This window comes from Leishmania mexicana, chromosome 24 (genome assembly GCF_000234665.1).
Source record: "Leishmania mexicana MHOM/GT/2001/U1103 complete genome, chromosome 24".
NCBI classification, from domain to species: Eukaryota; Euglenozoa; class Kinetoplastea; order Trypanosomatida; family Trypanosomatidae; genus Leishmania; species Leishmania mexicana.
This window is the reverse complement of record NC_018328.1, coordinates 121,951-145,068: the sequence shown is the minus strand read 5'-3', so window position 1 is coordinate 145,068 and position 23,118 is coordinate 121,951. Positions and strand designations below refer to the sequence as shown.

The following is a 23,118-nucleotide window of genomic DNA, read 5'->3' as shown; positions in this document are numbered from 1 at the left end:
AGAAGAGCAGGGAAAGGGAGTGCGGGTGACGTACTAGTAAGGCAGAACACCCGAGAGGAGCACCTCGGGGAAGAGAGGCCAACAAGCCGACAAGGATGATGTCAGCGCACCCACGGTGTTGAGCGCAAAGGCCCTGATGTGTCTTTCGGATTCGCTGGGCGGCCGTGTGTATGCCGAAGATTGGGCACGAGGGTGTGTGGTGGTGATGGTGGTGGTGACAACGGGAATGCGGCACCGACGACTACGATGGACACGACTGTGAGAGCGCCTGTGGGTGTCTGTGCATTTCCCCCACGCGTGCGAGCGTGCGGTAAGAGAACGCAGCAGAGGGTTCAGAGCAGGCTTGCCGTGTCGGTGAGGCTACCTCCGCTCACAACCTTTTCTTGGTTACGTATGTGTGCATGTGTCCCTGCTGATTCGGACCCACACTCGATCTCGGGGCGCGGCGGAGGGGGGGTGAACAAGAGCTCCACTAGGGGCCCTCCCCTTGGCGTTTTTCCTCGCGACGGAGCGCCGCCTCACAGCACTCTCGCACGTGCTGCGGCAGTGGTCTTCGATCTGCTGCGTAGGTGGCAAGCACAAGCTGATAGACTGAGAGTGGCACGCAGAACGCTGGCTGGTCATCTGTCAGCGAAGAGGTGGGCGCCACGGCTGAATGGGCGACGCTCGAGGAGGATGACACCATTGTCTGAGCGGCCCACCGGCGCGCGATACGGTCGGCCAGCAGCAGAGTTGTGTCGATGGTGCGCCTCTTCGTTCCCGGTGTACTCACCAGGGCACGAAACGCGGCTTCGTGAAGTGCACCGGCGAGGCAGGGGAGACTCCTCAAGACCTCGTCGCCGCTCTTGTCGAGCTCCGCCCTGTCCCACAAGAGCCTATCGTACAGTCGCAGTGCAAAATGGTAGAATGCCGGAAAACACGTGAGAAACACCTCCTCGTCGGCCATGTGAAGCGGCACGGCGGACGTTGACGACGTCGCAGTCCGCATGGTAACACGCCAGGCGTCGCTCAGGCAGTTTACATAAGCGGCCGCGGCGCACTGCAGTCGACGATCGATCGCCCGCTCGCCGCATGGATCATCGTAGACACCAGTGCGCCGTGTCTTTTCAAGGAATTCGATGTACGCTGAAAGGGTCTGAAGGGCATCACCCAGCTCGGCGGTGCTAAACACAGTTGCCATCGCTGTGGCTGATGGCGTGGTCGTGTTCCCCCTCGTCAGGAGGTAGTGCAGGGCAGCAGCCGAGACGACGGTGTCGTTGCACGGCTTTGATTGACGTGGTGGCGCATCGGCATCGCCGCCGGCGGCGGAAGAATGGTCAGAGTCCACACCCGCGTTGATCTTCCCCCCCTGCTGCATGGTGGGTGTTGACGTTGCCTGAGCCCGCTCCAGAGCTCTGCAGGCGAGTTGATCACTCCAAGAGAACGTGTTGGAGCCGGAAAGGTTGGGGACGCAGCGCTGACACAGCATCCGTACCGCCGCATCGTGTTCTGTGTCAGTGAGGTCTACCTCTGTCGCTTCGACCACGAGCACTGCAGCAGGAACCGCTGAGGTGGGGTGCAGCAAGCTTGCAGATCGGCTCACTGTTGTCCATCCGATGAGCGGAGGTCCAACACCCATGCACCACCGCCATTCTCGCACTGCGCTGCTGTTGACCTCTGCGATCCACTGGATCCGTCGCAACTGCGCGGAGGCGGGGCCCGTCATTAAGGCATACGTGCTGCGCAGCTCCTCACCGCAAGGGGAGCAACATAGCCCGGGTGCCGCGACAGAGGCAGCACACTGTCCGTCTAACGCAGCCAACAGTGCTTGTGCGGCGTGCTGTTCCAGCGCCGTCCGCACCACGTCGTCCCAAGCCGTGAGGTATGCCTGAGCAAGCGGTGCAGCGCCACCCAGTTTGCACTTCTCCAGCTCTGCCCACTCACGGAGCACCTTCACTAGGTGAGCGGAGTGCAGCGAGCCTGGTAGAGCCACCAACCACTCGCGTAGTCGCTGCAGGCTTGCGAGCGAGAGGGGAGCCGCCATCATCTCACGATGGGCCATCAACTCGCGCGTTACATGCACCGCATCCTCTGCGTGCCGGCATACGGCGCCGATGATTGGCCAACAGGCGCGCGGGGGCATGGACGGCCACATCCGCGCACTGGACGGCGCAGTGTGAGAAGGGTCCAAATGAGCCTTGCTGCCTCTGCCCGTTGCCGCGGTGGTGCACACTTCGCCCTGCAGCTCAAGCAGCGCGGCAGTGGTCACCTCAGCGCGCGTGTAGGCTGACAGTTGCCACAGCGCTGCAAGAATGCGGCGCTGTTGCGAGGCGGGTAGGATCGCTGGGGACGCTTGCGCGGTGTCGCTCGAGGCAGGAGGCGCAATGTCGCCGCTGAGCGATGTACCCTTCCAGCGACGCATGCAACGGAGGAGGCGCACACAGAGGACCTCGGCAAGGCACAATGCGTGCGGTGGCAGATCTGCGGCGGTCTCTACGACATCCTCGCATTCCTCAGCAATCGTCCGCTCGGTAACGGACGCGTGGGCTTCCCCCCGAGCTCCTTCCGTGGGTGCCGCGCTCAACGCCAACGCTGCATCATCAGGCAACAGCGGCTCTGCCTCACTGATGTTCAGCGGTTCCCACCGGAGATGAGCATACGCGTGCAGTGCAGCAGCTGCGCCGTCTGACACAGGTTGCACCGCCGCGTCCCTCGTGCGTGCCCGCGTTGCTTCAACTCCCCGCGATGCCACGGGCTCCGTTGCGCCCCATAGCGACAGTGAGCCGTGCTTCTGCGTGAAGCTCTGCGCACGCAGCGCTGCAAGCAGACGACGGTCCACGGACGACACCGCCCACCCTCTTGTGTCTTTGGAAGTTCGGTCGACTCGCTGAAAGACCTCGGCACCGTTAGCCAGCGCAGTGGTACTCTGTTCGGCGACGCCGGAGGAGCGTAGCACTGCTTCGACACGAAGGGCCAGCCGCCTCCACGACTCGACACAAGCTGGTGAAGCACCAGCGGGTGGGCCGCCTTCTGCCAGCCCGTGGCCCCTGCGTAGTCTATAAACGACTGCGGCGTGCACGACAGGGTCCATGTCCTCGCGACCCAGCAGAAGTGCCCAGGAGAGGAGAAGACATGCGTTTTCCTCATTGGCCTCCCCGGCAGAACCGACTTTCGCCAGAGTACCGCTGAGCAAGCAGCGATGCACGAGGTGGCATAGCGCTGCCTGCCGTGCCTTTGCCAGGAGGTGAGGCGGGAGAAGATGACCGGCGTATTGGCGCTGCCACCCCCCGTCCCCTGCATCTACGCTGCTCCGCAGCATCGCAGAGGCAAGGCGTGAGGTGCGACTGTCCCTGCCGCTACCCCGTGCGGGTGCGGGATCGCGATGAGCTCGCATGTACACGCCGCACAGCAGCGCCTCGAGGCAGTCGACGTTTTGTTGCCTGCGCAGACTCCGACGCGTTGCATAGCACAAGCACGTGAAGGCGTCCCATACTCTCTCCTGCACCTTCGCAACGAGCGCCTGCGCGAGCTCGTTTTGTGACGGAGGGGCGACTGTGAGCAGGTGAGGACAGCTCAGCAGAAGCTTGCTCAGGTGAGCCATATGCTTTCCACTCAGCTCCACTGGCCGCCCGGCCAGCATTCGGACCAAGTGAAGAATGAGCTCGCAGCGGAAAGGTGCAGCACCGTCGGTAAACACGTCGCCGCCGTGGTGGGTGCCGGTCACCCCTTCCAAGAGCACCAGAAGCGCATCGGCGTGTGCGTGACGGAGCAGAGTGCTGACGTACTCGGCGAAGCAACTGTCCCCAACCTCCTCGCGGCGACGGCGATTCGCCTTGCATGCGTCCCACATGTTGCGGACATCTCCGAGCACTTGAGTGCAGGCATCCACGTACCCGGGCACACTCGCTCTATAGCGCTCATGGACAACGTTGTGCCACCGTGGACGCTGGAGAAGAGCTGGCAGCACGACGGGGTGAGGGCTTACGATAGGCGGCGGGGGGCACCTTAACGGTGGCGTTGATGTCACTGAAGGCTTCATCTGCGGTAGGGTTACAGAGATCGGGGAATTCGACGATGAGCGAACACTCTTTAAGACGGACTGCAGCTGTTCCAGGTCTTCTTGTGCAAGTGACAGCTCACTCTCCACTTCGAAGGAGGTGAAGGTGGTCAGTGCGTCCGACGAAGCCTCGCAAACGGCCATCGTCGTCATGGTGCGGCACGGCGGCATCGCGCGTGCGCCTCCATACGTGCTGGACACATTGAGAACGACGGAGGTGAGGGATGGGGCGGTGCGAAGGGAGAGGGGAGGGACGGTGGTGAGGAGCGGGGTCAACCTTCTCATGGACGCGTTGGGGTGGTCACACCACGATAAGACGGAAGAGAAGGGGGGGGACGTTATCGGACAACGACAACCGTAGCAGAAGTACGCTAGGCACGTTTTCGTCCTTTGAAGGACGCGCGCGTGTGGAGGGAGGGCGCGTGTGCGTGTGGGAGTGCGTGAGGGCAACAACGGGACGACGGGCCCAGGGTTATGACGCCGCATGCACAGGCACATGCGTAGGCGAGGTCAGCAGGGTACCGAAGGGCGGGAAATGGGACAAGAGGAGGGAGGAGGCGTGATGAAGAAGAGGTTCTAGGTGTCTGTGCCGGTGGTGGTGGGGGTGGGGGTGGGGGGGGGTGCAGAGCCGCTCAGTCGGTCACGTCGTTGCTACTCGATGGAAGTCACCCACGCCACGGAGAAGACCAACGAGGCGAAAGGGAGGCGACATTTTCGTCGCTGCATCCCCCTCCCACACCGCCTTCATAACGCAGACGAGGGTCTGCACTCTTGTGCGGGAGTCGTGGACTCTGCCCACGTATGATGAGCACCAATCCTGTACGTTGGCGAAGGTGAGTGCGGGAGGGCCGTGATGGAAAGCACAGGCGTACGCACTCACGGCACCACACTGTCCATCCCATTGCGAAGCGCTGCCGTTTTCTTTGGTGCTGCAGCACCAGTCCTTGTCGTCGATTTCGTGCGCCAACAGATGAGGCGAGAGAAAGAAAACGGCAAGGCGCACAGGGAAGCTCGTACACACACAGACACACACACGGGTACACGCAGACGCGCACGAGCGTGCCACGCACCCGCGCAACAACGACGTTGGCAAGGTAATAAGCGCACATCACTCTGCCCGCACGTGTAGGCCACAAAGAAAGGCAGAGACGCACACATACGCACGCGCTTGCTCCTTCGAGGTCGAGGGATTCGGGAGGGAGAAGGCAGGAGGCGTAGACAGACAGACAGACAGAGCGCACAACTGAGACGGCGTTCTCGCATGCCGCTGTGCACCGCTGCCAATGTGACAGCGCAGAATCCATATCACATCTACGGTATCTTTCGTGTTGTTCTACTTGGAGACCTTTGCCTGCACCTCCGCAACGATCTTCTCAAGCTTGCCACGCTCCGCCAGAGACTTCAGCAGCGCTACGATCATGGCATTGTAGTCATGACGGCGACGCGCGTTAGCCTCTTGGTCCTTCTTGCGCAGTGACAGCATCTCAGCCAGCTCTTCGTCCAGCGCCGTCGTCGGCTTTTCCTCGGCCCGGAGAGCAGCTATCTTCTTCTCCAGCACCGTGACCGGGTCGTCAACAATCGTCATCAGCGAAAAGCAGATGCCCTGACCGGCACCCGTCGTGTCCCTCGCTGCAATGTCGTCGATGCGCCGCTGCACCACCTCCACGAGCGCCTCTCGGTAGTTTGCGTCCGTCGCCTCGCGGCACTGCAGCGGGCCCTCCTGCAGCCCATCGAGCTCCCAGATGTGTCCGTGGCGGTATACAAAGGAGGCGAAGTGAAACACATCCGCATCCTTTGGCGACGGCCCGTCTTTCGTAAACGCCGAGTGTGGCGCGAAGGAGTTGTGTGCCTCACGCAGCTCATCGAAGCTGTCCAGAAGCGAGCCGCGCATCTCCGGGTCGAGCTCCTGGCAGAAGTTCAGGTATCTCTGCACCTTCGGCCCCAGCTCCACCTGATCCGGGTAGTTGCAGAGCGTGTTCATGATGGCGAGCGTAGCGCAGGCGTTGTGGATCACCTGCTTGGCGAAGAACACCGGCGCGTCCTTCACGACGGTGCCGAGCGGCGGCGCCTGCTCCGACGACTGCCACTTGAACAGCAACACAAGGCCGTAGACGTGCTCGTACTGCTCCAGCATCGAGGGGTTGAGCATAATGAGGTCCTCCACGGAGACCCCCTTCACGCCGACGGTTTGGATGATTTCCCTGAACACCGCCGGATCGCTCTCGATTAAACACCAATGGCTCTCATTGCTGGGCATCTTGTTGCTTCGCTTGCCTGTGTGTTTCTGTCGTGATCGGTCTTGCGTCTCGCTCGCTTTTCGCGTGTGTGCTCAGGCACGCGTGGTATGGCTGCGGGAGGGGAAGGCTGGGGAGGCGGCACGACAGACGCCGCGTATCGGACGTGCGTGTGCGTCGAAAAGAGGCCACAGAAGACAATTGCGTATCGGTGCGAGCGCACTTCACCACGGAGACGACGGCAGAAAAAGGAGCGAAAGAGGGCGAAGAGGAAGACGAAAGGGGATGGGGATCGGGGGAGCCCGAGCGATCGCGCGCGTTTTTCTGGGCATGTGTGTGTGCGTGTGGTTCCGTGAAGCAAACCGTTTCGTTGCGGAGTCGACCACGGTGACGCGGCACAGCGTGATACGGGGTCGAGATGAGATACAGGGAGAGAAGCGCGAGTTGGTGGTGGTGGTGGCGGGGAAGGGGGACGAATGGGGTGAAAGCATGGGTATACGGGTTGCAGAGACCGCCTATCTGCGCCGAGATGTCGATGGTGGTGGTCTGAGAGGAAGATGCGGCATGACGGCATTCATCCTTCACTTGAGCCAGTCAAGCACCTCTCGGTTGTGTTTCGGGGAAGAGAGGTGGGAGGGCGTGACGGGCATGACGGGCGTCAGTGAGCAACGAGAGGGGGTGGTCGTGGTGGTGAAGCACGCACAGGCGCACACGCCTCTGCGATTTGAAGTGCGAGGGAGTGAGGCGGCTTAGGACAGTAGGTGATGGAGATCTACAAGGGCACAAGGGGGGGGGCTTGAAGCGAGACGCAAATGGGGACCGATCATCTAAGAGGAGAAAGCGAGCGCGACACGCAGGCTGCGCTAAGGGACGGGGGGATTTGGAGGGAGAGGCAGAGAGGGATGGGATGGGATGGGGTGGGGTGGGATGGGAGCGGCACACCTCCACCGTCCTCCTCGCGCTCCCTGCGCATCTCTTCCGGTGTTGTTCGTCACTCCGCACCTCCCCCCCCCACACAACAGAAAAGCGAGACAAGACATGTGCAAGCGAAGTGGAGTCCCCATCAACGCAGCGGCAGCGCCTGCACACACTGCAGAAGCGCTTCCAGCTCTCGGGCAGCCGCTGGCATGTCAAGGCGGAGCGCGTAGCCCTCCGCCGCCTTCGCGCCCCTCTTCTCGTAGTTCTCCTGATAGTACGCTGAGAACGCTGTCGTGGGGATCGACAGCGTCTTGCGGAACGGCCTTGCCATGGCCGACAAGATGGAGAGATAACCGGGACAGCCGAGGAAGACTTCCAGTGGGTACTCCTTGTCGCGACAGCGCAGGACTTGCGGAAAGTGTGTCGCGTTTAGCGCAGCGCGCGGCACGAGGCCGATGGTAGACACATGCGCTGTGAGGCCTGGCAGGTACACACACTGCGGTGAGAGCGTCGACGGCCACGCGATGACTAGGTGGGTGCGAGGGTCCGCCGTGACGGCCTGCAGGAGCGGCCCGAGGTCACCGGCTGGCCGTGTCACCCGATGCGCGTAGCAGCGCGTCAGCTCCTCTAACCCGTCCAGGGCATAAACCAGGCCAGAAAACTTCAGCGAGGAGGTGAGCTCGGCAGGGATAGCGTAGAAGATGAGGTCCATCGCGGCGTCCCGCAGCTGGAGCACATCGGGGGTGCGGCATGCTGCCTGCAGAATGGGGTACATCTGCTCAGCAAGTCTTGTCCAACTCGCCAGCACATCGATGCCCACGAACCGTTCGGCCTGTGAGAACGTGGTGAAGTTCGGCGGTGTGCGAGGCTGCACGTTCGGCTTAATGACCAAGTCCCACAACTGCGCTAACAGCGCTCCCGCTTCCCGCAGCAACGGCCGCTGCACCACCACTGCATCGATGACGCTGCGTACGACGAGCTGGTAGAGTGCGCCAAGGTCTTGCAGAAGCCGCGGCGGTCGCGTTGCTGGAGCCGCCGTTTCCGACCCGAAAAGCAGGCGAAAGTCAAGCGCAAGGAGCACTGAGTTGTAGAACGGGTGGCCTGGCTGGAACTGCAGCGTGCGCAGGTAGTGACGGAGCAGAAACGAGGCTGTGGTGGAGACGCCGCTGCGGGGCGGCCCGCTCACGAGGACCCGACACGGCGCACCGCCATTTGCCGCGCCCTTGGGCCCGAGGGAGTTGATCAGGTGCGAGAGAGCTTCGCCAGCGACAAGGTCGTTAGGGGCGGTGCTGTGCAGTCGCTGATAGGCGGCCCACTTGCGAAGGAGGAGGCACTCTAGGCTGCTGGAGATGGACATGGCTGAGAGGGGCTGCTGGTACGGCGGTAGGGCGGAAAGACTCCCAGTGAAAGAGGGCATCGCAGCAAAAGCCGGACGCGGTGGCAGTGGGTGCGCTTTGTGCTCAAGGAACACCGTGCCGCGCGGCATCGTCGTCGCAGTCGTCGAAGTGGGGGTTGCAGGCTGCGCACATGGTGCCGAGCCACAGATGCCGCCAGTCCCACGGCATGCAGTTGGCGTCCTTGTCGGCACCGGCAGAGTCCCGGGTGGCACCGAGGTGAAGAGGCTATCCTCTGGGGAGCTCACTGCGGCAGAGGACACGACGCCGAAGCCATTCGGCATCGCATGCGACTGCGACGACATCGGTCCTCCACCAGAGGGCCCGCGTCCCCGCATCGCCGTGCTCGGCGTGATGCTGAAGAGGCGCTCTCTTTCCTCCGCCTGCGAAGGACGACGCACAGATGGATCGGGTGGCCAAGCGGCATCTACACTGCCACGCTGCCCTGCCGCGCCATCAGAGAGGATAGTGGCGGCAGTGGCTACGTGGCTGCTTGTCGGCGCGTTGCCGGCCGGGTAGTCCGCGGCACCGCCACCCCGCATGCCGCACCTGTCGTCGGCTGGCTGCTTAATCGGAGGTGAAGCGGACGGTGAGCCCTTTCGCCCCGAACCAGACTCGGGACCTAGTCCAGCTGCCGATCTGTCTGGCGTGATGTCGATTACAGGCCCTGCTGGTGGTGGCGGCCCCGCCGTGCTGCTTGTCGGGCGCCGTGCCAGGAAGCCAGGCCCCACGCTCAGGACAATCGTGCCTGCGTCGATGCACTCCTTTACGCGCCAAAGTGGCTTGCCGGATACGGCGTAGAGGAATCGATACCCTCGACCGGTGGTGTCTTCACCGGGGCGGAGGGTTATGCGTGCTGTGAGGTACTGGCAGAGTTCCGCCAAGGTGTCGACACTGGCGGGCAGGGAGATGCGGTACGGCCGCTCCATCCCGACATCACTGTTGAGATAAATCAGCAGCGCTGACGACTGCGCCGTGGCGGCGGCAGCAGCGGTCATGATCGACGACGAGGACTGAATGGTGCGCGGGAGGGGAGGGAAGGGAGAGGGGAGAGGGAGAAAGAGAGTAGAAGTGAAAGGCTACAGCGTTACAGGGTCGACAGAGGTGAATGATGTGTGCGTGTGCGCGCTCGATTCTTTGACTCGCGCACTACGGTGCAGTCGCCATCCCCGCTCCTTCACCCAGCCCTTTGTGCGTAGAGGAAACAGGAAACGTGCCGATGAAGTTCCACGACTGTGATCAAGCGCCTAGCCATGGAAGGTAGGCGGTGGGGGGGGGGCGTTCGGAGGGCGGTGCAAGAAAGAGAAGGATGGGCGGAGGTCTTCGAGTGAAGGCGAAGCGGCGGAGCATACCGGCACAGGTACTGACTGGCACGTACAACAACAAAAAGGCGAACCACAACGCACCTGACGAGGAGGAGGCTGTGTGTGCGTGCGTGCCCTGCTGCCCTCCTACCTCTTCCTGTACCTTCAGTCTCCCTTCCGCAACGTGAGCTGTTGTGTGGCGGCGACATGTAGGTGTGCGTATGCCTCTCAGTCCCTCTGCCATTCGTGGGAATTTATCAAGCGCCGGCGCTGCTGTCGTTGTTGAGGAGAGGTGGGCAGGGGGGGGGGCAGTTGCGCGCTCGGCAGCCCCTCCCACAAATGCGCGTATGTGCCCGCGTATGTGAGGAAGGAGAGTGGTGGAGTGGTGTGGGACGGTGGCGCGGCCTCCTGTGCTTCAGTGGGCAGGAGGGATACAAGGAGAGTGAAAGGCGAGGCAGCACTGTGAGCCCGCCACCTTACCTACCCACTCACAAGGAGAAAGGGAGACACCGAGCACGCAACAAACACATCGAGGGCGATCGGGTCCATGGGAGGGGGCAGGCGGGAGAGGACTTTCAGCTCAAACCCCCTCCCCTCTCAAAAATGCGAAGCGGATGCAAAGGAAGAGCAACCGACAGACACACACACATGCACACGCACCCGTCCGACATGATGTTGCTGCGGCGGCGGAGGGGTACCGCGCACAGACCCAAAGAGTCAAAAAAACAACTTAGGGAAGGGGTCCCAAACATAGCGTCTGTGACACAGTTCTTGCGATAAGAGCGAGCGCGCGGGCGAGTGTGACTGGCAGCGGCAAGGAGGGAGCCACGCAGAAGCACCCCAAACGTGCTCATGCACACACGCCGAGGCCTCCCACGGCGACACACTCAGTGCACACCCACACCCACGCATACGTACGCCCATGACACGCACAGGGGCAGATGCCCCAGGGAGGCGACGGCTGCGATCACAACTCCTCTCCTCACCAAGATCGCTCGCCCGTCCATGTGTGTGCGCGTTCATGCTACAGCGCACGTGAACAGGTTAACGGTCCGTAGTCAGCCACCCTTGAAGGCTTTCTTCACCTTCGCCAACGGCAGCGGCTCCTTGGTGTTGAAGGTGGTCCGGTGCATACTATAGCTGTGGAGCCACTTTGCACCATTGACGTCCCCGACATAGCTACCATGCCGCCGGAGCAGCTTCAGCGCCAGCGGCGGGGCCAGTGACGACGCTGGCGTAGGGTACACTAAGTGCAGCAGCACCAGCTTGCAGATGGCGTCGTTGACGGACCACATCTCGTTCACAGGGTAGAAAGGCACCAGCAGTTCCCAGAGAATGATGAGGCTCTTGAGAAACTCGCCACCGCCGCCGCTGTCGCTGCTTGTGCACACGACTTCGTCCATTGCCACCACGCCAGCCATGTGCTTCGCCGCACCGGCTTTCGCGCGGGCGGCGGCGCAGCGGGGAAGGTAGTATGTCTGCAGACCGCAGGCCCCGAAGAGGTGCTTCATCTCGTCCACCACAAGCTGCGAGATACGCGGCTCGTTTAGCCCCGCGCTGACGCGATCGACCATTGCCGTTAGCGCCACAGCGAAAAAGTAGAAGAGCGCGCGGTAGATCCAGTGCTCGGGGTGCAGGCGCAACTTCTCCGTCATCTTGAGCTGCGTGTGCATCCACGCAGCGAGTTCGGTGGAGGTGTAGTAAGATGTGCTGGCTGTGAACGTGTGCATGAGCTCGTTATGGAGGAGGTCGCGCTGCTCTGGTGACCACACCATGTCCGCGCTGCACGCACAACATGCTTCCCTTGCCTGAAGCAGCGGATCAGAGGCGGGGTTGAAGCCCATCAGGGCGGAGTGCGAGAAGGTACCGCAAGCAGAACACTCAACGAACTCGGAGATTGCCGTGACCTGGCTGTCTCGCTGGCAACGGTCGCACTGGCACCAGAAGAGCCAGGAGCGCAGCAGCTCTCGGCGCTTGCCTACGCCAAGCAGGAAGTGGGCGTCGCTGAGGTACTTCACGTTCATGAGCTCGCCGGGCTGGATGATGTCGACAGCGATCATTTTGACCGTCTCCTCCACGCTGCTATACTTCATGGCGATGTTGGCGTGGCAGCTGTGGTTCGCCAGGGCGCAGGTGCGGAAGAACCCCGAGTGGAAGCAGTTGAAGCGACACATAAGGGCGGTGCTGAGTAGCTCACGGAAGTCGTCCTCGGCAACGTCGGGGAAGCGGGTGCGTAGGTGGCTGCTTATCGTCTCGCGGGTGTCGACGTCGACGTCGTCGTCGTTGCGCGGCCATGCGCCTGTGAAATCCCTCTTGAAGTTGCACCAACGCCTACTCGCCCCAGCCTGCTCAGGGCGCAGGCGCTCTGCGAAGTACTCCACAATCGACTCCGTTGTCAAGCCAGGTTGCGTGCTCATCCCGCTTTCCTCGAAGTTGATCCTGGTGTACTTGTGCTCGACAAAGATCACATCCCTCGGCTGAAACTGGCGACGGCTGATCATCGCCACGCCGCCAGCGTACTCGACGAGCTCGATGTCCGGTGAGAGGCGCCGCAGTCCCAACTCGTCACACAGCGGGGCTTCGATGGCGTCAAGAGCCGCCGTCGCAGCTGCCGCCGTCATGCGCCTCTGCTCCCGCTCTGCGCGCAGGAGTGGGCGCAAGTATCGCAGCGAGTGCACAAGGGCGTCGAACGGGAAGCCGCCGCGACGCCGAGCCTCGATGAAGCGCATCCACGGCTTCCAAGCATGCGGGTCGAGTCTCGTCGCCGCTGCAGCCATCTCCCAACTCGCACGGAAATCACTCAGGCTCAAGTACGCGTTCGACATGTTCGAGTAGAGCAGCACGTGTAGTCTCCGCGCCTCCTCAGATGTTGTCGAGGACGTGGCCGACGTTCCCACAGGCTTGACATCCTGTTGCTGCTCGCCTGCATCGGCTTCGATGAGGCGGATGCCTTTCTTGTAGGTCACAATCGCGCCCCTGGCGTTGCCGGACGCAAACTGCGCGTTCCCTTCGTTCTTGAGCTCCGTCAACACCGCCTCCATACTCCGTCGCTACGTCGCTGAGGGAAGGCAGGTGTGCTGTGGTGGAGCGCCGACCAGCAACTGAAGTATGGGATACCGAAAAGGGCACCGCGGGAGCTGCAGCCTCCTCTCACGTGTGCCTGTGCGTTAACCCGACAGCGTCTGTGCCTCTCTGCACTGCTCTTCGGCTGTCGCTATTTCCTCCCTGGGCGTGCTCGTGTGGTTCTCTGCGCGCTGTTGTCGTCGTGTGTGTGTGTGTGTGTATGGCGGGGCAGGGAAGGCCAGGAGGCCAAGGCGCAGCGGCCAAGGACGGCGCTCTTCTCCAGCACTCCGTCGGCCAGAGAGCCGCGAGTGAGATTCAGGCGAGGAACGATACAAAGGCGTGGCGGAGATGGGGTGTGGCACACAGCGTAAGGCGCACACACGCACGCGCACGCTCTCTCTACCGCACAGAGGACTTACGTAGGATGGTGCGGTGGTGCGGAAGAGAGATCAATGACAGAAGACCGGTGTGCGGGCGCTTGTGAGCGTGCGTGTCGATGAATGCACGTGTGGCCACACGTAACGCAGTACCGCAACTATCACCGCCGCACACGCGCGTGTTCATAGAGGACAGGCGTGGGTTTGCATCACCGTGGAAGAGGTGAGGAGATGCTCGTGTGCATGTATGTATGCACAGAATGGACGAGTTTCGGAGGGAGGATGATGTATGTGTGGGGGGAGGGAGACAGGGGAAGAAGGAATTTGGTGATCAGAGGCCGCGGAGAGCGACGACCCTCGATGCGGGGGCGTGCAGACAGAAGTGGAGAGAGGCGCACGTACGCGTTGCACCTTGTAAGCAGACGGTTAAACTGCCCCCTTCATCCTTCCGTTTCTTCTCTCGCCAACACGCACACCCCCGCAGTCGTTTCACTGACCATGACGTCACACTGGAAGATGCGGAGGGGAGGCGGGGGCTCACTCCACCCTCTCCTCTGAGCACATCTGTGTCTGTATACGCAAAGAAAGGCGGCCTTGCTTCCTCAACGCCACCCCCCACACACTCTCCTCTCCTCCATGCAAGGGACGGTGTTCGTTCAACGAACAACACCTTGTCCTCCACCGGCGCACGCGCACATATCCAGTATGAGAACGAAGGACCACCGATGCGCTTCAGTCCACCGATTCCTTGCCGTAATTTGATGAAGCAGCCCATCATCTGAGGAGTCGCCCACGCACTCGGCAGCCGCAGCGCCGCCAAGAGACACCCAAAATAGCATGCACACAGGCTACCTCACACCGCCGCGTTATACCACGCAGGCTGAGAAGACAGAGGAGGCCTTTACCCCTCCTCCCTCGCCTTCGCCCTCCGTCTTAGCGGAGGTGTAACACATCCATCCAGCTGATGCGGTGCTCGGCGAAGTCGGACATCAAGACCGATATAAGCACAAAGTGATCCTGGTAAGACCCCACCGGCAGCGACGCCAGAAACCAGTCCATCCACCGGCGGTAGTTAAAGTACAGGAAGAAACTCAGGCGACCCAGCAGCTTCGCCACACAAGACGCCTCTGCATTGATGGACGCGGGTAGCTCACCTGTGTAGTTGAGCCACTCCGGCTTCGGCTGGGCGCTCTGCAGATCCTCGTATGGCGGGGGCAGCACGAAGATGCGCGAGCGCGCCGGCACCACCGCGGTGCTGAAAGGCAGCGCTGATGGTGGGAGTTGTGGACCGCGAACACCGTGGCATGACAGTGGCAGCAGAGGTCTTTCGAACTGACAGCGAGATTGATGAAGCAGCTGCACCGCTTTCCGCAGCCCCTCCTGCGAGTCCGCCACGGCCTCACGGAAGGCCTTCATGTAGAGAAGCTTGACACGCTGCTGCTCCCACCTGCCAGCGACGACAGTCACGCCGTAGGGGCGGGCGATCCACCACCACCATCCCGCCTCCCTCTCTGTGTCCGTTGGCGCACTGGAGCTGCGAGTGGCATGGCGGTGTACAAGTGCCAGTTCCACCAGCTGCTGAACTGCCCTCGCCACGTTCTGAGCACGCCTGTTGATATTCACGTCGCTGATCATCACCATGCCAGGCACAGTCACGTGCACCGCTGTAGAGGTGCTATTCACGTGAAGCTCGAGCACCCGCGGCTGCTCCCACGGAGCGCTGGCCGCGTCCTTGGCGGCACCGCCATCGTCGTTCCTTTCCATCGTCAGATCATCGTCGCCATCGTCGGTGTCAGGCATTGTCGCGTACACCGTCACGCGTGGTTGCTCAGGCGCCGCGTGGCCGTCGGCCGCCGCTTCAGTGGCACCGTTTACGTTGGTGGCAGGGCTGCCGCTCCGGTGCTGGGCATCCATGTGCCGCATCCACTCTGCTCCCAGGATGAGCGCGGCTGGGCGTACGTGACTCACGCCTGTCTCTGTCAAGGAGTGAGCAGAGAGCAGCTGGCTGAGGGACGACTGCAGCGACGAGTCACCCAGCACCGAGCTTTGATGAGTATCCTGCTGTTGGCTCGCTAGTGAAGTCATCGAAGAGGCGGGGAAGGACTTGAGCGGTCTCGTACCCGCGCCGTGCACCCACGCTCCAAGAGTTTCATACGGTGCCATTGATTCGCGCAGCTGCAGCGCCGCGGTGACGAGCGGCGGAGGCCACTGCTCCAGCACAGAGTCCGGGAAGATTCTCTCGGCTGGGTTGGGCAGGAGCCGCAGAAACTGCAGCCCCACTGACGCCTCCGTCGCAGAACCGGAGAGCAGCAGCCACGGCGCGCCGCTGAGCAGAGCGTAACGGTACCCCTGCAGCAGCCGCTGCGCGTACACGGAGGAGACAGCGTCCTGGTCAGGGGTAAGCCACGTGCTCTCCACCACCACAGCCGCCATTGGAAGAGCATCGGAAAAGGTGTCGTCGGCGGCAGACGGTGTGGGGCTAGGGCGTGGTACATCGTTTTGGCTAGCGGCCTCGGCAGCGGTGGCCTTCATCCGAGCAGTGTAGTTGGCGGCGAAGCGCTCAGCATCGACGGTGTAGAGTTGGAGAGGACGGGTGCGCACGTGTCCGATGGCGGCATCGTAGGCCAAACCTACGTCTCCGTACTGTTGCAGTACCTTGGTGTCATGCACGAGGGCTGCTGTGAGCGGGAGGGTATCACTGCGCGTCATCCAGAAGCGGAAGCCTGCGTCGTGTGCAATGTACAGGACTAGAATGCAGGTGAGCACCGTCACGTTCATAACGCGTACCCTTGACGCCGGGTCCATCTTCGCGACAACGGGGGGAGGGGGAGGAGTTCTAGCGCTTGTGCTTATCTGTGTGCTACCCTGCAACGCACGTGGGGATGCCGTCGCTGCGCTCAGTACGCGGCGATTCTCGAGGGCTCTTTGGTAATCCGCGGGCAGCAGCTCCACCCTGTGCCAAGGAGTCTGGAGAGTAGCAGGTGTGCCCTTGATTGGAGGCCGGCAACCTGGAAGCCATGGCAGTGGACACGAAATGAAAAGGCAGGGTGGAGGAAGGGGGGAAGAGGGGTTGTCGACACGGTGGCGAGAAGAGGGAGAGAAGATGCATGCCGTCTCAGTGCCACCTCCCAAACTCGTGACTTTCGTCTGTGTGTGCGTGCGTTGAGGATACGAGTGCATGTTCGCAATGACCCCTGAGGACACCGCAACACTTCCTCCCCGCTCCTGACACTTCCCGTCGCCGCACATTGTTGAGGAATTTCGGGCGCTTCGTCTTGCGACGCGTATCTTGTCCTGCGTTGTGCTCGTTGTCAAGGTATCTATTCGGTCGTCTACTCTGTGCTCCAACTCCTTACCACCAGCCCTGCCACAGGCCCCACCATCGGCGTCGTGCGAGGCAGCGGCACACACACACGCGCACGTTACAGCAATGTGCGCCGGCTCAGTCACGGGTGCACGGCCCCTGCCTCAAGCCCTACCCCCACCATACCCGGTCCGCAGGTGGCGACCTGCTATGTTCCTCGGGATGACACTCACCCTCCCCACCAAATGGGCGGTGGGGTCCAGGCGAGATACGCTCGGGTCACGCACACGCACTGCCCATCACACAGATGGCACAAGCGTGGGCGCTGCAGCAGGAGGCACCGACGCAGCGCCGCCTCCCCTCCTCCCCCAGGACCTGACCGCGGACATCAGCAGCGGCACAGCATCGCACTGGCCTCCCTGTGCCACAGGCGCCAGACCCTGTCCGCGACCAGAGGTGGCTCGGCATTGGCAGAGACAGAGGTTGAGGGGCCGCTAGGCTCCCCCTACAGAGAGAGTGGGTGTGAGCTGGTCCCTGAGACACCAGGCACTGAGGTCTCCTCCGTCACGAGGGGTTGTGCCCTTCGCTATGGAAACGTGTGCTCACCCGCTTCTCCAGACAGAGGCCCTGCAATAGCCGGGACTTGAATAGACGAGGAAAGCAACAGGAGAGAGGGACGGATGCCATGAGAGGTAGATGTCCAGCCATGTACAAGCGAGTGAGGCATCCACATAAATCGGACGTCAGTGGCGTGTCGTGAGCGGGCGAGGCCCGTCGAAGAGCACAGCGAGCTAACGGGCGGGGTGAAAAAACCCTCCCCCTCCCCCGACGACGAAGAGGATTGGGGGAGAGAAGATCAAACGCACAGAGACGAAATTTCTAAGGGTGAACAGGGAGGGAGGGGGAGAGGCAGAAGAACGGGTGATGCTGTGCCGCCGACGCGGCGTACACACATGCACACGTAGCCGGCGGCGCGCCACATCTATAGCAGGAGGACGGGTGGACGTGTGTAGACACGCCAACGGAAACGGTGCCTAAAGCCGCAACTACGTACATCACATACACACACACACATGTAGATGCGTAGGTGTGCGTAGAAGAAGCGAGGAACGCGCGGTGGTGCGCTGCATCCTTTAGAGCCGAGCAACCGCCAAGCAGCAATCAGCGCGCGCACGACGCCGGGAGAGAGAGAGGAGGTGGTGGTGGCGGGGGAGGGGGGGCACGCACCGAAAATGGGGATCACACAAGAATTGACACACGCACGCAACGAGAAACGTTTTGTTGTCTCCTTTGACAAAAGATCAGCGATTAGGAAGCAGTGGCACACGCGCGTGTGTGGGTGGCGATGGGTGGTGATGGTGACCTACCCCGACCTTGTCACGGGATGGGCGTTGACGAGAGAGGGAGAGAGGAGGCGGGCGACGTGGACTCCAACACACAGCAGTAACACAAAAAAGAGTTTCACAGTTATGCACAACCGTGAGGAAGACGGTAGAGGCGCTTCGTTCTCTCCCGCCTGGCCGCAAGAACACTGTCTCCCAGTAGCGCACGGCATTGCATCCCCCTTCCCTCCCCTCGACCCCCTCTCTTCTCGGCGCAAGGAGACGAACATGTCATGCCCTTCTCCATCCACAGCCGCAGTCACACGGGCACCACCACATGACCCAGGCACGTGAACGACCGCTGCACGGGGGGGGGGGGCTGCAGCGCGCCGGTGCGCTAATCTCTTCTGCGAAACGCGCACACATCAGCAGAAGATCCCGGCTGCTCCTTCTGCTCGCTGTGAATCGCGCTCGCCACCCCACCCCCTCCCCCTTCCAACCCAGCACCCACCACTCCGTCCCCCTTCCATACAAGTCGTCACGCGCCAGCGGTTCCCATGTTTCGCAGCGCCTTCGATAGTGTAAAGCCTGGCATGCTTCAAATAATTGTGGAGCTGACCCACGTGTGAAAGGGCGGCGCCCGCTTCCTCGCTTGCTCTTTTTCGACACATTTGGCAGACAAACCTGTACGCTTACGCTGGCAGCCCTCTCTGACGTCTTGCGTCCCCCCTCCCTCCCTCCCTCCCTCCAGCAGCAGCACCACCCACATCTTTACGGCACTCACCATGTGGGAAGTTTCAGCTTGGTTGGCTTCGCAGGTGTGGTGTTGGTGGTAGTAGACACCGCTTGGCTTCCTGCTGACGGCTTCGTTGCCGCGGTGGAGGCCCTTGCCGTGCTCGAGCCGATCTTGGCGCGTGGTGCAGGAGCCGGGATGGCCGAGGTGCTGTCGGAGCTGCTGCTGTCTTTGGCTCCGTCGTCGCCGTCGTCGTCCTCGTCAAAGGATGACCTCCGCATGTGGGTCGGCTTGGAGGCGGCGACGTTTTTGCCCTTATTTTGGATCGTGCGCGCGGAGGTGCTGAGGCCGCCGTATGTGGCCTTCCCAGGCACGGACGAGAGCGACGTCATACTGACGTTGGCAGAAGACGCGTCATCGTCGCTCTCTACCTTTGTGCGTCGCTTCTTTGAGTGCATGGACGCCGCGGCGGCCGAGGTGATCGCCTTGCTGGACACGACCGCCTTGGGAGGCGTACCGGTCGCTGCTCCCGCGTCGCTCGAGCCGTCGTCGGCATCGTCAAAGGAGTTGTGCACTGCCTTCGTTTGGGGCTGCTGCTTCGCCGTCGCCGCTGTGGGCTTGGCAGCCGCCCTCTGTGGCTTGGTGTGGCTGAGTAAAGATACGGAGGAGGCCGAGGATAAGGAGTCCGAGCTACTCGCCTCCTCCGCCGCGAAGACGCGCTTCAACGTTGCCACCTTCAGCGCGCGGGCAGCGGGGAGCACCTCACTTTTACATGACGAGGACGAGGAGCTGGAGACAACCGTTCGTGAAATACTCTTCTGACTCGTGGTCTCTGAGCCTCGTCTCGGATCACGCACCCGCGGCTGCGACTGCGCAGCAGAGGGTATCGCGTTGCCTTTACGTATCAGCGCTTCCGGGGGCGACTGTGCCGACGGCGACGCACCTCCGCCTTCCAACTGACGTGGCGCGGCTCGACTGACGGACGCAGCTGAGCTCCATGCGTGACTCGAGCTGCTGACAACAGTGCGCACTTCGACAACAGCAGACGCCACAGCCGCCTCCTCAGAACCACCGCGCCTGCCGCTCGCCTCATATTTTTGGTCCTGAATCCACAGCTTCCGTTCCGCATTCGTCGGGCTGCTTGATACGGAGAGGGAGCTCATTGACGAGGATGCGCGCCTGACGAGAGGCCGGTAGTACGGCGCCGGCAGGGCCCCGAGGCGCCGAGCCTCTTCTCTCAGTACGCCGATCGGCATCTTGATGGCAGCAACTCTTCGAGGCTTCACCTGCGATGAGATAGAGGAGCGTTCTGGCGTATCATGCGACGACCTTAGCAGCCTCGCGGAAGGAGGCACGTACGGCGCAGCGTACGCCTCGTATCTCCGCGTGCTGATGGCGCTACCCACCCCGCTACACGCACTTGGGCCGCTGCTGACGACGCGTTGACTCGGCCCTCTTGCATCCCGCAGCTCTGCCCGCAGGCGCATTATCTTCTCCTTCAGATGCTTCACCTCATCCTTCTTCTCCTGATACAGCGTTGCCCAGGTAAGCTCGCTTTGCTTACCACTGATGAGGCGCACAATGTCACCCTCATACTGCGCCAACGCCGCCTTTCGGTCGGCCTCGGCACAGTAGAGATCCGTCATAGCAGCATGATGGTGGCACACGCGGGAGACAAGGCGAACAAGGTGCGACGAGTCCGCGTCCTTGAGCGCCGGTGGCCACGGCGATGGAGTGTTTGCCGGAGCACAGGCGGCGGATGATGCTGCACCGACCGGCGAGACTGCCGCGCCACCGCGCGAGGCGAGCAGAGACTCTAGCAATTCGTACAACCGTCGCTGCTGAGGCGCCCCCGCATCCTTTGCAACATCGTCCCCCTCGCCGTGCGGCGTGCGACCGCTTGTAGACATTATCATCTGCACTTTGCTTGGCATCTCTGACACGAGCTGCGCGAGCCGGTCGTACTCGTCGTGCAGGAGAGGCCGTAAAGTGGCGGAGAAGGAGCGGGCCAGCTCGTCTTCGTCTTTCTTTTCCTTGAGCAGCTGTTGTTGGTGTTGGCATTCAGCGGCCGTGGCGCTGCTCTGCGACTGCGCTAGCATGGTCTCTGCAAGCTTCAGCTCGTACTTGAGAACGGAGATTTGGGTGTTGAGCTCCAGTGCCCGGTTACTCTCCTCTTGCGTCTTATGAAACGCCACCGTACGCAGAAAGCTGTAGCTCAGCATCTGCCGCGTGGCAATCTCGTCTGAGATGAGGTCCCCTCTCCTCGTCTGCTCCTGCAGCTGAACCGCCAGCGCATCCTTCGCAGCCGACATCAAGACAATGCAGCGATCCTTGTCAGAGATCTCCATCATCAGCGTCTGCACCTCATCCTCCAGACGCGCAATATACCGCTCTGCCTCTACCTCGGCTGCGCTGATGGCACCCGTCGCATCGGTGCCGCCGCTCGGTAGCGCACAGCGGCCCATCCGCTCCTGAATGTGGCCGTGGGGTGTGTTGAGAAACAACGACCCGCCCATCGCGGCAGAACGGCCGCCATCCTTGGCAATCCCATCCACGGTGCCGCAGAGCGAGTCAGCGACGCCGCCGTACGAGCACCAAGATGTCGCGTCGCAGGGCGGCATATCCAGAGTGCGGCTCGCGGGCGCCACCCGCGGTGCGCTGATGGCGTTATAGCTCACCTCGTCGCGTACAGCGGCGGCTGGGAAAATATGATTGTACTGTCCCTGCATAAGCAGCAGCCCTTCTAGCTCTTCCAGACAGCGGTGCTGCCCCGGAGGGGAGACAGAGTACGGCACCGGCGACCAAGGCAGCGGCACGTGGGTGCTGCGGTGGCCCGGTGCAGCCTGTCCGATGCCTTGCGGGTCGACGTGGCCTGCATCATCCATGTAAGAGCGGTATTCCGTTCCGCTACCGTGTGCGCCAGCACCACGCCGCTGTGTTCGTTCCAGCCAGCGGTCGAACGAAGAAGAGGCCCGCGCGTGCGCTTTCTTGCCCCGTCTGCCGCGATCCTGGTCTTGCAGCATCGCGGCCCGCCGTCAGGGAGCAAGCACGCAGCAGCAACAGCAAGAAGTGGGCAGACGATACCCCAGATGCCAAGTATTTCGCAAGCAGACACGAGGCAGGGAGTCGGAGTTGGAGAGCAAAGTATGACCAGCACGCTCCTGGGCAGGGCGAGGGCGCGGACAACGTCTTTGTCGGGCTCGTCGTCTCTTCCACTGGCCCCTCAACGCCTCCTCGTGGAGCCTTGCGTTACGCTGCTGTGCCAGTTCAGTTCGGGACGGTGCAGCCCTCGCTGCCGGAGGGGATGCCGGTCGAAGACGCGTGCGTGTGTGTGCGTGTGCGTGCGCACGTGTGTGCGCTGAGGGAAGGGATAGAGGTGGCCCGGAGGGAGGGAGGGAGAGAAAGCCATGGAGGGCACCGCCTTATGTGTGACACGAACGCACGGGCGACTTCTTCAGTGCCCTCATGGGGGAAAGACCTATACAGACGTCACGCACACAGGTGCACGGCGGACCTCTGAACAAGACCCCACGCCGTATGGGAGATGCTACGAGCAAGCCGAGACGGGCCGCCTGACATAGTGAGCACGGGTGTGTGGTGACGTGAGAAGGAGTGGGGAGACCCGCCCCCTTTCCCTTCTCTCGCTCTCCCCACCTCCTGTGTTTTGGAGGCGGTTCGCACACACACAAACGGATGGGCGCGCCGTGCAGCAATGACTTTGTGTTGACGCTCTTCTAGGTCTGTTCTGTCATTTTTCTTTTCCCTCCTTCTCTAGTTGCTGCAGTCGTGGAACGCTTGCAGTCATCGACGACCCATTCTCTCCACCCTCCCATCCTCATGGATGGGAGCGCGGTGCAAGCCGTGCGGTTGGTTTCAGGGGAATGGATATGTGACCCAGAAAAAGCATACCCTTCCTTCCTCTTCCCTTCAGCCACACCTACGTCGACACACCTGAGCAAGTAACCAAAGGGAGTGTCGCGCGTGTCTGTGTATGTGTGGCATGGCGTGCCGTGAGCTCAGTCAACGGGGTTCGAGGTATACGGAGGGAAGGGAGGCAGAGGAGGGGCGGTGGCCCTTGACGCCTCGCAATCCTAGAACCCCCACAAAACAAGATATCCATCATGGGCCGCCACCGGCTCCCGCTGCGCACCTCACGTGCATCAATGACGCGGGCACACACACACACACACAGAGACAGAGAGACATGCACAAGATACATTAGCTATCGAAACCACGAAGGCCTCTTCGCAGTTCCAGGGTGGGTTTTACGGGGCGTAGGGGGGGGGGGAGAGGAGGGAGGGGGGCAAGGAGCCAATAGCCTAGTGTTGACGAGCACGAGCAGAGATAAGTCCACCTGCGCGACGTCGACGCCCATGGGCCGGGCTTGCTGGGCATTCGCTTCTTCTTCCGCCGGCAGGAGTGAGGTGGGGTGT

General features: G+C 62.0%; 6 protein-coding genes across 6 annotated transcripts; all 6 read right to left on the bottom strand.

The window, feature by feature from the left end:
• Positions 1–472: 472 nt before the first annotated feature.
• On the bottom strand, positions 473–4,534 carry LMXM_24_0430 (hypothetical protein, unknown function; the record flags this gene model as incomplete). The annotated part of the gene is made up of 1 exon (XM_003875806.1): positions 473–4,534. The coding sequence occupies one exon, from the start codon at positions 4,532–4,534 to the stop codon at positions 473–475; it is 4,062 nt and encodes a 1,353-aa protein (XP_003875855.1).
• Positions 4,535–5,369: 835 nt separating this feature from the next.
• LMXM_24_0420 (putative ubiquitin carboxyl-terminal hydrolase,putative,cysteine peptidase, Clan CA, family C12) lies at positions 5,370–6,293 on the bottom strand (the record flags this gene model as incomplete). The annotated part of the gene is made up of 1 exon (XM_003875805.1): positions 5,370–6,293. One exon carries the CDS (start codon positions 6,291–6,293, stop codon positions 5,370–5,372), a length of 924 nt encoding a protein of 307 aa, XP_003875854.1.
• Positions 6,294–7,333: 1,040 nt separating this feature from the next.
• Positions 7,334–9,580, bottom strand: LMXM_24_0410 (conserved hypothetical protein; the record flags this gene model as incomplete). The annotated part of the gene is made up of 1 exon (XM_003875804.1): positions 7,334–9,580. One exon carries the CDS (start codon positions 9,578–9,580, stop codon positions 7,334–7,336), a length of 2,247 nt encoding a protein of 748 aa, XP_003875853.1.
• A 1,364-nt stretch (positions 9,581–10,944) lies between these two features.
• Positions 10,945–12,927, bottom strand: LMXM_24_0400 (conserved hypothetical protein; the record flags this gene model as incomplete). Its single annotated transcript, XM_003875803.1, has 1 exon — positions 10,945–12,927. The coding sequence occupies one exon, from the start codon at positions 12,925–12,927 to the stop codon at positions 10,945–10,947; it is 1,983 nt and encodes a 660-aa protein (XP_003875852.1).
• A 1,332-nt stretch (positions 12,928–14,259) lies between these two features.
• LMXM_24_0390 (conserved hypothetical protein) lies at positions 14,260–16,575 on the bottom strand (the record flags this gene model as incomplete). Its single annotated transcript, XM_003875802.1, has 1 exon — positions 14,260–16,575. One exon carries the CDS (start codon positions 16,573–16,575, stop codon positions 14,260–14,262), a length of 2,316 nt encoding a protein of 771 aa, XP_003875851.1.
• A 2,157-nt stretch (positions 16,576–18,732) lies between these two features.
• Positions 18,733–21,708, bottom strand: LMXM_24_0380 (ppg3-related protein-like protein; the record flags this gene model as incomplete). The annotated part of the gene is made up of 1 exon (XM_003875801.1): positions 18,733–21,708. One exon carries the CDS (start codon positions 21,706–21,708, stop codon positions 18,733–18,735), a length of 2,976 nt encoding a protein of 991 aa, XP_003875850.1.
• Positions 21,709–23,118: the final 1,410 nt, after the last annotated feature.